The 17273-nt window shown below is 40.6% G+C and overlaps 1 protein-coding gene across 35 annotated transcripts in view; it reads left to right on the forward strand.

The window, feature by feature from the left end:
* The window catches only part of ESRRG (estrogen related receptor gamma), a 471650-nt gene that overhangs the window by 393197 nt on the left and 61180 nt on the right, over positions 1–17273 (forward strand). For all 35 annotated transcript variants that reach the window (XM_083605305.1, XM_083605327.1, XM_083605314.1 and 32 more), the window contains one exon: positions 14110–14220. In XM_083605305.1, the coding sequence (XP_083461431.1) occupies positions 14110–14220 (111 nt within the window). The remainder of the gene's footprint in view (positions 1–14109; positions 14221–17273) is intronic.

Below are 17273 nucleotides of genomic sequence, written 5' to 3' on the forward strand. Positions count from 1 at the left end.
TTAAGTTCCTTAAAGCTGTTTCCAGACAGTTGCTACTTTTGCGTGGGATTCAAACACATACTGGCAAGTTCAGGTTACGCAATTAAAGTTGATTTGGTGCTCTTGTGAAACAAACCAGCTCTCTCTCACACCCCCATCTGACTTTTTGTGATAAGGAAAGTAATGGGAAGATGCACTGGAAAGTATAGGATAACAATTGCTTGATACAATGTCATATAATCTCCCTGCAAGCAAATCAATAAATAGCTCAATAAATAGCCAGCATTGTCTAACTTCCCTGCAACTTTGTGCAAACAAATCAGGATGAATGCTAAATAAACAGGTTGTCTAGAAGAGGCTTGGGGTTGTTGTTTTTTTTGTATTTCTAGGTGCCCGGTTTGCATTAACAGTCAGACATGACAAATGAAAGATTCTAGCCATGGAATAACGCAGAACGGTATTGGACCCAGGGGAATTAAGTGGTACAGAATACAATCAACATACGGGTCAGGCGAAAGTATGGATGAACCCCATGTTTCTCAATGAAACAACCCAGCTTCAAACGTTGGTTTCTGAAGCTACATAACATTTACATAGTTCTAGCATAATTTATGTTAAAATAAATAGTTCAAATAGCTTGCAGCTCTGCTTTGAGGTCTTCCACTCTGCTGCCATGAAACAGTGATTCAGAATTGACCTTAGAAAGTTAACTATGGCAATAAATGTTCATTTCATTCACTTAGTATACTTAATATTTCATTCATTTAGTGTGCTTAATAAAGTTGGCCTCAGAATCAGATGAAAGCCACGTCAACAGATTAGGAAGCAAATATAAAGTTATGTGTGGCACATCAGATTTTTTTTTTTTACAATGAAATATATTTAACTGTACATGCAGAACACTTAGAAGCATACCTCAAAATCTAAACATGCACTGAACAGTCCTTGGAAACAATACTCTAACTTACCATTTTCCTTTGTCTATATCACTGTACCTCAGCTGTTGAGTTACAGAAATAATGGCAGCATTCAGATGTAACAACAATCTGTTGTAGTGATAAACTATGGGAGCAGGTCTGGGCAAGTAAATAAATTTGTTTATTGTTATATAAAATCATTAATAGCAATAATAACATGTAAATAATGCATGCCCAATTGAATTGTTAGATCTAAGTGGATGTGTGTACTGGATTGTGCAGATTTGTGCATCAAAGTAGTAGACATGTGGGTCCTGCCTTTTTATTTTGGAGGGATGAAAGAATAAAGCATGCAGGAAGGATTCTTCTGATTGCTTCACTAAGAAAACCTGCTCCTGCCTTTCAGTGTTCTGGCCAATGAGCTGAAAGGAACTGGGGTGACTGACATGCAAAGGAAGCAGTGATGTCCTGCCTCATTTCCCTCCTTTGCGTGCACTGATCAATGAAGAATTTTTTGCTCCAGTTGGCCATGGCTGCATTATTTTCCTGGCTGCATTTATGTTCCTGGCTAGTGGAGTGGTATTGATTTTCTGGCTCAAAAACAAATTGGCGGATACATGATATTTATTTTTCTGGCTTGAGAGCAAATTGGTAGGCATGTGGTATTTTTTTATTTAATTAAAATTAAATTGTATATTATTAAGATTATATAATCATAGTTACTTGTTTATTTATTTGCAAGATTTCTTTTGCACTGTTCAGCAGAGCTGCCAAGAGCAGTTTGCAAGAACAAGATAAAAAATACAAATAAAACAAAAACATCACATTTAAAAAATTCATTAATACACACCAACTGTATTAAGCATTTTGCTTTTGGTCACACAAGCATGCTCTAAAGTAAAATGTATGGATGCACACTACCAGATTTATATACAAAAGTCCTGGTGGGGCAATGATACTATTTGATGTTTTCATTCTTGTGGTGTCTTTATCGCTTAACAAAAATAACCCCTTTCTGTGTATCCCAAAAAATTAATACACAGATGTACAGATTTTAATATATAGATATTTTGGTGAATGAAACATTGGCCCTGATCCAGTAAGGCATAATCTACATATAAAAATAAGCTTTTGCACTGTGCCTGTGAGCACTTGAGTAAAACCTTCCACATCTGGCCTCCTGCATGATCTCTTAGGTTTAATCCAGGGATCTATAGGAGCAAAGCAGCCAGCTGTTGCACTTGAGGACCATCCCCCCCCCTTATAGAGGAACTAACTCTGTTGGTACAGCCTTTCTCATTGCAATGATGTTACCCAAGCAATTTCACAAGGATAATTTTTTTTATGGATATACACACCTGCCAGTTGTCATTTAATGGGGTGGATTCATGAGAAATATTTTCAACAGGACATTGAGTAGATAGAATCAACTGATAATGACTTTATTGTGGCAAAAGTGGAAGTAGGCCTTGGGCCTTTATTGGTTGGAGTACAGCTTTTGTATTTAAAGCAAGCTTGCACAAGTCTGAGCCAAACCAGTCTTATATTGTGGCCTGCCAGTTGCTTGACAGAAGAAGAAGAAACCAAGAATTGAGGTTTGATAAGACCGTGGTGGTGGGCCAGCATACAGTCCCCTTGGAACGGAACACCACACACCATATAGCAGACCTGGTGTAAGGACCAGGCTTGTTCTAAACTCGCAATATATTACCTTAATTTTGTACCCTGTGGTACCAGTGGGGATTGTCTTGTCCACTATTGACTATTCTGACTGGCTGTCCATTGCCAAAAATTTGGCTCCATAGATTCAAAATTACTATGTTAATGGAAAGCTGCTAATATGACAGGGTCTGACAAATAAATTCAGCAGGTTCTTTCCCAAAAAGGCTTCCAGGATGAGACAATGATAATTTTCCAAGCAGAATATAGAGTGTCAGATCACTTTTTCTGAGTTTCAAAATTCCACGTGAAAGTATATAGATTCTGTTTTATTCATGCATTTACATACTTCCTGGATGAATAATGCTTCACAACAACAAAATGAAACCATTTATGACAAAGACAGCCTGAGGCTAGGTAGGGTGAGGTGATATCATATAGGGCAACGGTGCTTCCCCCCACCCAGGGGTTACTCAGTACAGTGGTACCTTGGGTTAAGTACTTAATTCATTCCAGAGGTCCGTCCTTAATCTGAAACTGTTCTTAACCTGAAGCACCACTTTAGCTAATGGGGCCTCCTGCTGCCGCTGCGCCGCCGGAGCACGATTCCTGTTCTCATCCTGAAGCAAAGTTCTTAACCCAAGGTACTATTTCTGGGTTAGTAGAGTCTGTAACCTGAAGCATATGTAACCTGAAGTGTATGTAACCCGAGGTACCACTGCACAGGCAACTATTTTTGTTGTTGTTAAAAAGTGTGGCACTTACTGTTACAACTTCATGATGAGTACCGACACCTATTTTTCTAGAAAAAAGCACTGCAGGGTAATGAATGTTTGCTAGATAAATATGTACTGGGTATGCTCTTTCTTCCCTCATCATCTGCTATCTGATATAGTTGCTTCATTTTGCTTAATGGTTGGGGTGGTTCACTTTCCCACATGTCTGAGGGGCTACAAACAATAGAGTCTCCATGTAGTAAGTACGTAGTGGTTTTACACCCTGACTATATATTGTCAGGGATAGAACATTGTGACTTTATCTTAGCATCTGTCAGGGAACACATCTTGTTCTAGATGTGTCAAATGTCTGGATGTTACACTCAGTGCTTTTTTCCATTTTAAAAAAATGTTTAGGGGTACAGTGGTACCTCAGGTTACATACACTTCAGGTTACAGACTCTGCTAACCCAGAAATAGTGCTTCAGGTTAAGAACTTTGCTTCAGGATGAGAACAGAAATCGTGATCCAGCAGCGCGGCAGCAGCAGGAGGCCCCATTAGCTAAAGTGGTGCTTCAGGTTAAGAACAGTTTCAGGTTAAGTACGGACCTCCGGAACAAACTAAATACTTAACCCGAGGTACCACTGTACTCTCATTTTGACTCAAGAAAATCACCATTTTATATTCAAATCCTCGAAGCTACTAACATGAGTTTGACCAAACTGCGGGAGGCAGTGGAAGACAGGAGTGCCTGGCATGCTCTGGTCCATTGGGTCACGAAGAGTTGGATATGACTAAACGACTAAATAACAACAACAACAAATAGTTCAAATCAGGAAAAATAAACACAGTAAATGGACAAAAGTACAAAGATTCACAAAATGTTTAGGGGTATGTGTTCCTTTACATCCCCCCCCCCCCGAAAAAAGCACTGGCTACACTGATACACTGTCTGACATCCTACCTTGAGATATGTAGACTGTGCTGTCAGCTCAGGCTCACAGAAGATACTCCAGTTCCTGTCTGCACATTACACCCTCCAGGCAAAGCTGCACTCAGGCACATGTGACTTAGGGCTAACAGTCAGGTGAACTTAATTTAGCACTTCTGTTCCCTGGTGAAATAAATTATTATGTACTGCAGGTAGATTTAAAAAAACTACGACTACTATTTGGGTGGTGTTGTGTATATATTGTTTGATTAAACCAAATGTAAACATGGGCATCTTAAGGAAGCACTTCTCACCTATTGCTGCACCAAATGCTATTGCCCATTAGGAGATTAAACCTAAATGTTTTATGATGGGAGCAGGTATTTGGCTCTTCTGCTCACATTAATCACTTGGATCTTTGCTTTGACTTCTGGATCCCCAAATAAATCCTGAAACCTTCCAGGTTCTAAATGAAATAGTGCTTAGCTGCTTATTATTTCTGAAACTGATATTGAGATCCTGATTTCATGCTATCAGTACTTCACAGTCGGATTACTGTAATGAATTTTATTTCGATCACACCATATCTCTTGTGAGTTGCTAGTAAATGGTCCAGAACTTAACAGTTAAACTTCTTTCTTTTGAGGTGTCACTATCTTATCACTTGAATTCTTTTCACTGGAAAGCTTTACCAATGTAACTTAGAATCTAGACCTACTGTTGACCTTCAAATGGCATCAGCTCATTTTTAGGCTTCTCCCCCCCCCTCAAACTCACAGCTCAGATCGCTTAATTAAAACTTTGTACCAGCAAGTTTCAGAATCTCTCCCTCAGTGGTTACCAATGAATCCCTTGCTGTCGTTTTCTCAAGGAGGTCAAACTAGGCTTCTTTTAGTTGGCTTTAAAGTTGCAGCAGTCACCTGTCCATCATTGCACCGGCAAGACCTAGGAAAACAAAAGCTTTTATGCTGAAGAAAGTAGGTGTGGTTCTCAAACTTGATTACGCATTTGACATAAATCCATAGGCACCTGATAGACCCATAGTGTAAGTGGAGGACATGCTGCTGAGCTGGCCCTTAGTAAAGGCCCATTGAGCCAAGCTACTACTCCTTCATGGGATATGGTAGCATATAACCTATGCATTTGGAAATATCTGATATAGAAGTACGGCTTTAGAATACATGTGGGTGATTGCATGTCTTCATATCCTCTCAAATTTAATACTCCATGTATGTAAAAACATACCATTTTAGCCTTCCTTCACATCCTCTTTCCTAGTGCACTAATTTTCCACAGACAGGGAATTCTTTATATGGTAAAAGGTAAAGGTACCCCTGACCTTTAGGTCCAGTTGCAGATGACTCTGGGGTTGCGGTGCTCATCTCGCTCTATAGGCCGTTTGTCCGCAGACAGCTTCTGGATCATGTGGCCAGCATGACTAAGCCGCTTCTGGTGGACCAGAGCAGCACACGGAAACTCCATTTACCTTCCCGCCAGAGCAGTGCCTATTTATCTACTTGCACTTTGATGTGCTTTCAAACGGCTAGGTGGGCAGGAGCTGGGACCGAGGAATGGGAGCTCACCCTGTCGCAGGCTCTGATTGAAGGTCCAAGTGCGCTCTTTCAGTGCATACACTTTGCTTTTAAGATGTGAATGGGTATGTCTGCCTGTGCTGTTCTCTCACCAAATTGCACTACACACAGGCATTAGCATAAGGGCCTTGCATGGTTGACGTGCTGTGGAGAAAGTAGCTACGTTGTTGTGGTTCTGCCATCTACCTGACATAGGAATAGCCTGGTGGATCAGGCCAATGGACCATCTAGTCCAGCATCCTGTTCTCATAGTGGCCAACCAGATGCCTGTGAAAAACCAGGGAACTACTTATTTATGTACCCTGCTGCACCTGACTGAACTTATAGTTTATAGATCTGGATATTACTGGACTAGAACTGAGAAACATTACATCTGAGTGATCCAGGTGTTGGATAAGTATGCAGTATCCATCACCTCCTGGGAAATAGAAGGGGAAGAAATGGAGGCAGTGAGAGATTTTACTTTCTTTGGCTCCATGATCACTGCAGATGGTGACAGTAGCCACGAAAATAAAATACGCCTGCTTCTTGGGAGAAAAGCTATGACAAACCTAGACAGCATCTTAAAAAGCAGAGACATCACCTTGCCAACAAAGGTCCGTATAGTTAAAGCTATGGTTTTCCCAGTAGTGATGTATGGAAGTGAGAGCTGGACCATAAAGAAGGCTGATCGTTGAACAATTGATGCTTTTGAATTATGGTGCTGGAGGAGACTCTTGAGAGTCCCATGGACTGCAAGAAGATCAAACCTACCCATTCTTAAGGAAATCAGCCCTGAGTGCTCACTGGAAGGACAGGTCCTGAAGCTGAGACTCCAATACTTTGGCCACCTCATGAGAAGAGAAGACTCCTTGGAAAAGACCCTGATGTTGGGAAAGATAGAGGGCACAAGGAGAAGGGGACGACAGACGACGAGATGGTTGGACAGTGTTCTCGAAGCTACCAGCATGAGTTTGACTAAACTGCGGGAAGCAGTGGAAGACAGAAGTGCTCTGGTCCATGGAGTCATGAAGAGTCAGACACAACTAAACGACTAAACAACAACAACAACAAAATCCTGTTTTTGGATTTTTATTTTTATTCATTATTTTGCATCCCATATACATTCCTCCAAGTCAAAACTGATTTTTGTGTCTTTTATTCACTGATGATATTTGAAAGGCTTGACCCTAAATCATTACTCCTCTTTTACTGTTAAAAGTGGTGCTTTGAAATGTGTTTTCCATTATGTATTGAATTACTTGCAGCTGAGAATTGGCTAGGAGATGACAAATTCCTTTTGTACAGTAGTCCCACAAGGCTAATGTTGCTATTCCTGCATAATGAAAAAAAGTCATGCTTCAGTGCTAGAATTTAGGATTCTCTGCACCTATGCAATGTTGTATGCAAGACTTCGGGAAAGAAGGCTCCATGGGGTTTGATAAATGGTCAGCCATGTACTGCATGCCCCTTGAACTGGAGTATGGTCCTGAAGTGTGGTTATGCTAAACCAGACCATTAGGATTGGCTTACTTACTGTTACAGTGGTACCTCGGGTTACAGACACTTCAGGTTACATACGCTTCAGGTTACAGACTCTGCTAAACCAGAAATAGTACCTCGGGTTAAGAACTTTGTTTCAGGATGAGAACAGAAATTGTGCAGCAGCAGCGCGGCGGCAGCGGGAGGCCCCATTAGCTAAAGTGGTCTTCAGGTTAAGAACAGTTTCAGGTTAAGAACGGACCTCCAGAACGAATTAAGTTCTTAACCAGAGGTACCACTGTATCTGCAATGCATTTGCAACAAATATACTGCTCTGAATTGCAGTCTCCTTTCTGCTTTTTCATACAGGATTAATTAAGATTGCTTACTTGGTGGCAAAGATCTGCTATAATTTTGGAGTCAAAGATATAATTGTGGAGTCAATGATATTTTAAACAAGCCAATCAGATACAGTTTTGAACTTAGGAGACAATCTTAACCAGAAATGTGACCTGTTTTATTCAGAGGTTGGGGCTAAACTATAAACTTAAAATCATATTCATGCTTACTTGTGTTAGATTCAGTTAGATGCAAATTCTGGTCCTTGGTACACTCTGAATCAGCTGTTTTAAAGGCCATGAGTAGTGGGTTTACTTTGATTACACTGAAGAGGTGATAATGGCACTGTCCCATGTTTAATGCAACATTGTTAGATGTCCTTTCTCTTTTGTATTAAAACATTCACCTAGTCTTGAGCAGAAATAAAAGGTTCAAAGCTTGTCAGCATCAGTTTTATAGATAGCCATTGAAAAAAATAATAATGAGATATTGGGTATTGTAAGGCTCAAGGGCTGTCTTGCCAGACTCATTTATTTCCATTCACCTTTTGTCTGAATTGCAGACAGAAGACATTCAATTAAAATGTGTCACCTGTTATGTGTGATCTAATTTGTATTTGTAAATGGTACAGATTAGAGCACCAAGCTTCACATGCTCCCAACTTTTTGAAACATGTGCAGAACAGCTATCTCTTTGGGAAATGTTGGGTGTGTTTGCCTGCAAGAAAATTCATTGTTTGCTTATGGTTTGTGGTACTGTATTTGTATCTGGTATTAATATTTTTATTCAAATCACTTGTACACCACCCTGGAATCTGTTAAGATAAAGTGCAGTTTTAAATAAAGCAAATAAGTAAATAATCTATGCTAAGCTGGTCCAAGTGTGCTTATTAGATGCATTTCAAATCAAATCTATCCTTAACGAATTAGTATATGGAGTATGTGTAGACCCTGATGTACAAACGTTAGTTACATTTTCTCCAGCCATCAGTAGCCATAACCTTTTGATGCAGACGTGCTGTTTTTTTCCATCACCATATTTCAGACTCCTTGGCCTGGATCCAGAGAGCTGCTTAAACTTACTCAAGACTCTTGTGCTGGCTTTTAACTTACTTTTCATTGAACAGCTGATCCCCATGCTGCATCACAAACTACTTTAGAAACTCCTCTCACTTTCAATAGTAATTTGCCATGGGTGTGAGGTGGGTGGGGAAAAACTTGATGCTAGTTTTAGAGTTCTTTGGATCCTAGCCATTATTATTTTTCTGTTATAAATATATTAGACATCTGGTTGGCCACTGGGAGAACAGGATGCTGGACTAAATGGGTCATTGGCCTGATCCAGCAGGCTTTTTTTGTGTTCTTACATTCTTTCTTCTCTGAACTATCAATTGCATTCCTTATATACAAGTGTAAGCTGAAGACAAGAGAGTTGATGCCTTTTAAGGTTTCCTATGCTATACTCAGTAATATGCTTCAGATTGCAGATAGCTATCAGGAGACAAAAACTGACTTCCCTTGCTAATTGTTAATTCAGCAGTAGAGCAGAAAAGCTTTAATGTGAGCCATAGCTTTTATCTTTTTTGATGACTTAGGATTCTGTTTAAAAAAAATGCCTGGCTAATGGACTTGCATTTTGCATCTCTAGATTACTTTTTTTTCCTGTATTGTGACTACCAATGTACAACTGAATAATTTCAGATCTATTTAGCATGGCCAACAGGCTCCTGTAAATATAAAAGTCCATGTTTTTGTTTTTCTTCACACAGTTTTTTTCTAGTGTGAATTGCAGTGTTGTAAGTAGGTAATAAAACCACAGTGTAACTTGATTTTTATATAAGCAACTGTTTTTCCTTCTGTGGAATTAGGATCTAATTTGTGTGGACCCAATACAATAATCCACCTGAGCCGTGCAGATTACGAAATAATGCTGCATAGTTTATTATCCAAATAAGATTGGAAAAAGTTGCCTCATTTAGATAAATGAATGTTTATTCAACCTGCTTGGCATTCTTGTAAATATATACAACATGTGGGTCTTAGTGTGTTTACATTACCCATTTAGAGTACTGTACAATGAAGTTGCGTGTCCTCTGATACATTTCACAGCTTTTCACACACACACACACACACACACACACACACACACCGCAGTTCACATCAGCACAGCTTCGTTAGTACAGTGGTACCTCGGGTTAAGTACTTAATTCGTTCCGGAGGTCCGTACTTAACCTGAAACTGTTCTTAACCTGAAGCACCACTTTAGCTAATGGGGCCTCCTGCTGCCGCTGTGCCGCCGGAGCACGATGTCTGTTCTCATCCTAAAGCAAAGTTCTTAACCTGAAGCACTATTTCTGGGTTAGCGGAGTCTGTAACCTGAAGTGTGTGTAACCTGAAGCGTATGTAGCCTGAGGTACCACTGTATCAAGTTTGTCACTATTGAGCAGCATTGACACACCCTTTTGAATATGCTTCTGGTGTTACCTAGAGAGGAAGAATATTTATGTTTGAAACGCCTTGGGAAATATGCAAACTGCCTTATCAATAAAACTGTCTTGTACCCATTTCTTTGAGTAATGGATCAGGTTTACAGTCTAGTTTGCATCTTTGTCACTGGAGGCCCAAGTGGCCTCTGTGGGATGGAATGTCTTTCATCAGCTAAAGCTGGTGCACCAGCTGTGCCTTCTGTGAACAGCGAGGCAATTCATGCTCCCTTAACATCAAGGATTGACTAATTTAATACATCATCTGTGGGGCTACTTTGGAAGAGGGCTCCAGAAACTGAAGTTAGTTCAGAATAGAACCACTAGGCTACTGTTTGGGACTGGACACCGCAAAAGTGCTTAATAGAGCTGCATTGGTCTGCAGGCCATTTTCAAGTCCAATCCAAAGAGCTGGTGCTTATCTGTAAAGCCCTACATTATTTTATATTCAAAGCCATACATTGCTTGATGCCTAGGCATCCATCTGTCTCAGGAGAGTATGCCTTCAGGGATAAAGTCAAATTGTTGGAGAGCTACAGTGCTTGCTGTGGCTGTAGAGACCAGTACAGGAGAGACATGCTTTATGGCAGGTGGGATAGATAAAGGCGTTCAGTATTGCTGCTGCAGGTGCACCATGGAGTTTCTTCCCTCTGTGTTCCTTTCAGCAGTCATTCTTCCTCTGGTCACTGCTGTGGATACACAACCTGTCTGTCTCCAGGCACTGCAATCTTCTGAAAAGGATTTCCATATGGTGGGGTTAATGTTGCAAGCCTTCATGTCATGTTTGTAGATGCAGAGTTAGTCTGCCAACAGGCCTAGTGCCTGCAGCCAGCTTCCATTGAGCACATCCTTGGGGATCCTGCCATCTTCCATTCTGTGGACATGATGAAGCCAGAGTAGACCTCACTGAGACAGAAGTGACAACATGCTGGGAATGTGGGTTTGGGAGAGCACATCTTGATTTGAAATGCTGTCCAGCCATGTGACGTCAAAAATCTTCCTGACGCAGCGCATATGGAAGGCATTGAGGCATCACTTTTGGTGGGTGTAAGTTGCCCATGACTCACTTCCATAAAGCAGTGTGCTCAGCACACAAGTCTGGTAGACCCTCATATTGGTATTGGGCGTTACCATCACATTCTACCCTACCCTTTTGGAAAGGTGAGACAAGCCATTGCCATAGTGGCCTTGCCAATATGATTGTCTCTCTCAGTGTCAATGGAAAATTTGCTAGTTATGATAGAGCCTGGATAGACAAAATTGTCTACCACCTCAAGTGAGTGGTCATCAGTGCTGATGCATGGAATGCTATTGACATCCTGACCCAGGATATTGGCATAGCTGTCAACTTTTCCCTTTTCTTCCGAGGAATCCTATTCGGAATAAGGGAATTTTCCTTAAAAAAAGGGAAACGTTGACAGCTATGGATATTGGTCTTCATCAGGCTGATGGTGAGGCCGAACTCCATGGAGGATTGGGCAAAACATTTGATGAGTCTCTGTAGAGCTTCCTTGGAGTGTGCTGTAAAGGCTGCGTTATCTGCAAACAACATCTCATGGATAAGAACCCACCACACTTTTTTATTGGCATGGAGACATGCCAGGTTGAACAGACCCCCGTCACTCCTTGCATGGATGTACATACCGTCTTCAGTTGAACTGAAGGCATGCAAGAGCGACAGGGATTAAAATAGGCCAAAGAGAGGAGGACATGATCATGTTGTGATGGGCATCCCATCTTGTAGAACAGTGTGAAGAGTCCTTTTCGGCTGATGAGGTCAAAGGCCTTCACCAGGTCTATGAAGGCAATCTACAAGGAGTGTCTCTGCTCTTGGCATTTCTCCTGCAGTTGGCACAGTGAGAAAATCATGTTGACTGTTGACCTCTGAGCTCTAACACCACATTGCGACCCAGGATAGACCCTGTCAGCAAGTGACTGCAGTCTGTTGAGAACAATAAGGTGCAGTACTAAGCATGGTGATTCCATGATAGTTGTTAGAATAATCACAGTCACCTATGTCCTTATAGAGGCTCCAAATGCTGGGGTTGTTCATATCTTGTGGCATGGATCCCTTTTCCCAGCACTGCAAGAGAAGGCCTTAGAGGTGTGTCATGAGGGAGGAACTGAGGCCGGCTTTCAGCACTGTTGGGATTCTGTCCTGTCCTGGGGCTTAACCACATGCCTGAAAGATGATGGCATTTTTCAGCTCATCAAGGGAGGGAGGAATACCCAGCTCTTCCAAGACAGGCAGTTTGGATGCTGTCAATTGCTGTGTTGGAGACCATGTTTTCCAACACTCTTGCTAGTGTTCTGCCCATTGCTTCATTTGCTTGCTGCAGTCTGTAAAGCTCTCTCCAGACAAGGTTTTCAGCAGTGCAGTTTTCCTGACTGTTGGTCCTTTTTCAGAAATGAGCCACAAGGCAGAAGAGGTTTAAGACCAGACTTTTCTTTCTCCTAGATGAGCTATCTTCGCTGGTTAATGAGCACCATCTGCCCCTCATTTCCTCAACAGCACCTGCAGAAAAAAGCCTTCCTGGCCATTGGACTCACTGTTAGTCTCATCTGCTCAATCTCCTGGAGCCTGCCTTTGCATGCAGGGGATAGGCAAGTCCCTAATTCACCAAGGGTTTAAGAGCCATTGGGTACTCTCACCTTGTTTAGTCGGCCAGTCAAAGCTGTTTCCTGGGATGTGGCCACTGTCATATGCTGATAGCTTCTAGGTGCCACAGGTGAGGGCTGAGTGCATTGTGGGGACCAGGGTGAATGAACTACCCAGATCGTCTCCTTCCAGCCATCATGCTGTGAAGATCCCTCGACCTCTGGTGCGACATAAGTCAGTGACCCAAGTCTGCTGACATGGGCACACTTTACTTAGCAGAGCAAACTGCGCAGTGAAAGAGGCTTGAGGCTTGTGGAGACATACTAACAAACTACAGATTTATTAAACATAAATCAGGACAAAGAAACATGTCGTCTCTTTTTGCCATCTCTTCTGAGAGAGAGAGAAAAGCAAAAGCAAAACAACACTGCGGAAGTTCCGCTTACACCAGCAAACAGTGCTGGAATGTAAACAGACATGTGACATGTAACAGTTCCATGTCTGTAACTAAAGGTGGAATGGAAAATTCCCAAAAGGGAACACAACATGTCTTCCAACAGAGGTACTGCCCCTCCCTTAATACTCCATACACCAAGATATCCCCTCCCCCCAGCCCATGTGCTGAGATCATTGGTGAAGGCTGTCCTTTAGGTGTCCAACATCTGACCTGAAAAGAGGAAGAGAACATTTTCAGTGATGGCACCCTGATTATTGGGCTTCCTCACGAGGGAGGCTTGCCTGGCACCCACTCTGTTATCCTTTTGGTGTCGGATAAATATTTTTTAAAATGCTTACAGGCTTTAAAGTTCTGCCTGTTAATTTTAACTGCTGCTTCGTTGCTGGTTTTATTGTGATTGTTTTGTTTTGCTGTATTGCACTGATTTTATTGCTGATTTCATGATAAGAATGGCCCTATGAATATAAGTGGGGCTTGCAACAAAATGTTGCAGTGTGAAGTGTTTATTGCTTAGTGTTCTAAAAAATTAGCCATGCACTTCTGCGGGACACTTCGTTCCATTCCTGCTTCCACCTGGCTTCTGTGACACACCATTCTAGCCAGCATTTTATGATCACTGAGCGCACACATTCTGCAGAGAGTCCTCTCTTTCTTAGCACCCCATTTCCAGATTTTTGTACTTCTAGAAGTACCGGGGCTTCCCCAGCATACTGATTTGATATGGGTAGTGCTGTTTTATCTGTATAAATGTAAGCACTTATGCCTCAATAGCAGAAATAGCAGGAATATTTCCTAACACTTTTGAATTGGTGTAAAGCTGAAGTTGTTGAATTTTATACTGTGCCCATTTCTTTCACTTCTTTCAATTTCAAACAATCTTGAACTTTTACTGTTTTATTGGAAAGTTTCATCATTCCATAAGATATTTTCTTCCAAATGTTTTAAACACACCTTTCTTTTTTTGTCTCACCTTCAGGAGTGCGCCTAGACAGAGTACGTGGAGGTCGTCAGAAGTACAAGCGCAGAATAGATGCAGAAAATAGCCCATACCTGAATCCTCAGCTAGTTCAGCCAGCCAAAAAGCCATGTAAGTAAATCAGTTGGTGGTTTTTTCCTTGGTACGTATACATGAGGTTGCATCCCACTAAAGCAAGAAGCATCTGAAACGAATCATATGCATTATGTTCCTTATCAATGATGATTTTGTAAACTATTCATATCATCCGTATCCTTTCTCTGAAGAGTCAAGAAAAGACTCTTTTAAGGGTGAGAGCTTGCTAATGCACAATTTATGCAGTGCAAATTTTACATTTACAGGTGATCTTTATTTTCAGTGGTACATAAAACAGCTCATGCTGTGATCATTAGTTCATTGAAGCTTCTAGTCTCAGATTTTACAAGAAAGTGATTTTTGCAGTTTTCACTAACTAAATGAGTTTGACTGCTCAACCTCCCAATGAAAATACATTAGGAGCCTCATTAATTTATAGCAATAGAAGGCTGACACACTACTAGCTAGTATTAGATTAAAGCAGGAGAGTGCTACACCTACAACATGCATAGGGAGGGTGTTAATGTTCTCATATGCAGCTGATATTAGAAGAAAGAACAAGATACAGTTTGATAAGCTAAAGGCTTATAAAGCCATTTGTACAAATCATGCAGAAGCTGCTAATTCTCGAAGAAACAAGTTGGGTAGTCTACAAAAACAAGAATTAGCAGCCAACAGCACTTGTGAATTCTTTTGTATGTCACTTTCAAAATAGCTGTTTTGGTGTCTAAGCAGTGGCAGAAGCCTCCAGGCTACAAGAGCCTTCACTTTGGACAAGAGTAATAAAAGGCTCCAAGGATTACCCTGATGGCACTTACCTGCTTGTGTATAAGAAAAAAGCAGTATGTTGTTTTTCACCTCCCATTCCCCAGTAGGGGACACTACTGTGTGCATTAAGCATGAGCATATGGAGACCTGGAAAGCAAATAAACAGAGTTTGAACTGTAAGCAAAAGGGCATTTTAGCTATGTCAAAGGGAAAAGAAACCAGTTTTACATAAAATTAAAGCTTAAGTGAACATATGGCATCGTTTCCTTTTGCCTTTCCAAAAAACATTATGCTGATTATACCTTCAATTGTCCAATCTGGCATCTTCCACACAGTCTGGATAAGCTGTTCCACCACTCTGTAAATACAATCTAGGGTTGCATTAAGCAGATTTTGCGCATTATAATAAAAACTTTCTGATAATACAATAAAATTCAATAAACTCTAATGCTTAATTTCATTAGAGGTTTAGATTTTCTGGATGCACAGATTGCCAGCTTTTCATTTGTTTTATATTGTGCCATTGAGTTGAATTGCTGACAGCTCGGCACATGTACTCACAATTAAGCCTTTTTATCACAGACATAGGTTAATGTGTCCCGGCTGAAAATGTGAGGAATTGGAAGGGTGCAATCCACCAGTAAGTCGTCTTGGGAATGCCCCATTAAAATGAACAGGCACTGTACAAGAATACTACCCTGCTCTTTCACAGCTCCCATTCATTTCAAAGGGAAATATGTAGTATAACCTTTCAGTGAATTGTCTTCCCTGTGCCTAGCCAAAATCATTGAGATATTACACAACATGCAATAATTTAATGAAACATATTTTAGAGGATTCTATTGCTCAAGATGAACTAGCTTCCGGTCCTCACATGCAGTCCTTTATTTAGATATTTATTTAATGGCTCCCTGGTCATTTTTCTTAGTTCATCCTATAAGAAACACATATAGCATAACTTCTTTTTGGTTCTTTTGCATCCGTCCCAGCAAGTGTCAAGAGTGAAACAGTGAAATCACTTTAACTAAAGAAGTAGCCAGGGAGATTTTCTGGGTTCTGACAGATAGTCTGAGCACAACAAAGGCAGTGGAATGAAAATTGGGTTTTATTGATTCTAATTAGGGAAACGTTAAATAAGATTTACCTAGGAACCATGCTTGTGGCTATTCTAACTGATGCGGCTTCCTGAGCACATTCAGAATGCCCCTGGATTTGTACTTTCAATACTGACAATGCTTTCCCCCCATAGCGAAATAATAGAGATTAGGAAATGTTCACAACACACACTTTTTTATTATTATTTCCTTTCTTTTCACCACAACCCAGTGGTCTGCCTACAGGTCTTGTCATGTTGTCAGAACAATGGGTATGAAAACTCTGTGAACCTTAAATTAAACTGTACAGCATCCTGAATCACTGCACAAAGGGAAATGTTTAAGGGAAAAATAGAGAATATTTCATTTTCTACCACCCCATCCCTAAATATGCTGCTCTCATCCATGCTTTTTTAAAATAATTAACTTGGTGAGTCTTTGGCACTTCAACAAATTTGTTAAAATAGTTACTAGATTTCAAAATCCAAGCAACTCACATCTCCTCTGTCTGCATACATTTTATTACTAATACTAGACAAACCTTGGACTTTAAGAAAAGAAATATTTAAGAAAAGTTGTGAAAATATTTACTTGTTTGTTTTGGTAATTTTGTTATAGGAAGCAACCGTGGGTAATAAAACAGTGAATTAATGGAGGAGTGTGTGTGTGTGTGTGTGTGTGTGTGTGTGTGTGTGTGTGTCTGTGTCTGTGTCTGTGTCTGTGTGTGTGTGCACTGCAGCCAACAGTTTAACATCATCACTGAAAGCTGTTTATCAAGAAATACTAAAACTGCTATCTGTCACCTTTAGATGAGATAAATAATACCCATTAATTAGTCTGAGAATAGTAGAATGTTGGGGGGATTTTGTTCGTTTGTTGGTGTAGCTTTAGTAGTTCTTATGAAACAATGAGCATATGACTCCAGGCCTGTTGCTAAGTACTGTAATACCAGATCAGCTTTTGAATTTCCCTCCTCTGTGATTTGAATACATAATCTACATTAACTAGAATGGTCAAACAGTTGAAACAATCTCTGTTCCACCCTCTGTCCCACATCAACTTTCAGTCTAAGAGTTCCTCCATTCACTTGTGAACAGGACGCTTTTACATTGTAATAATAATAAACAAACATACTTGAAGTGGTGTCTTGTGTTTGGTTTATGAGGAACTGACATTTTTTAAATTTGTGATATAGTTTATAAAATACTAGAGACAGAAATAGATAAG

The sequence above is a fragment of the Podarcis filfolensis genome (genome assembly GCF_964270895.1).
Source record: "Podarcis filfolensis genome assembly, chromosome: 3".
In the NCBI taxonomy this organism is placed as follows: domain Eukaryota; kingdom Metazoa; phylum Chordata; class Lepidosauria; order Squamata; family Lacertidae; genus Podarcis; species Podarcis filfolensis.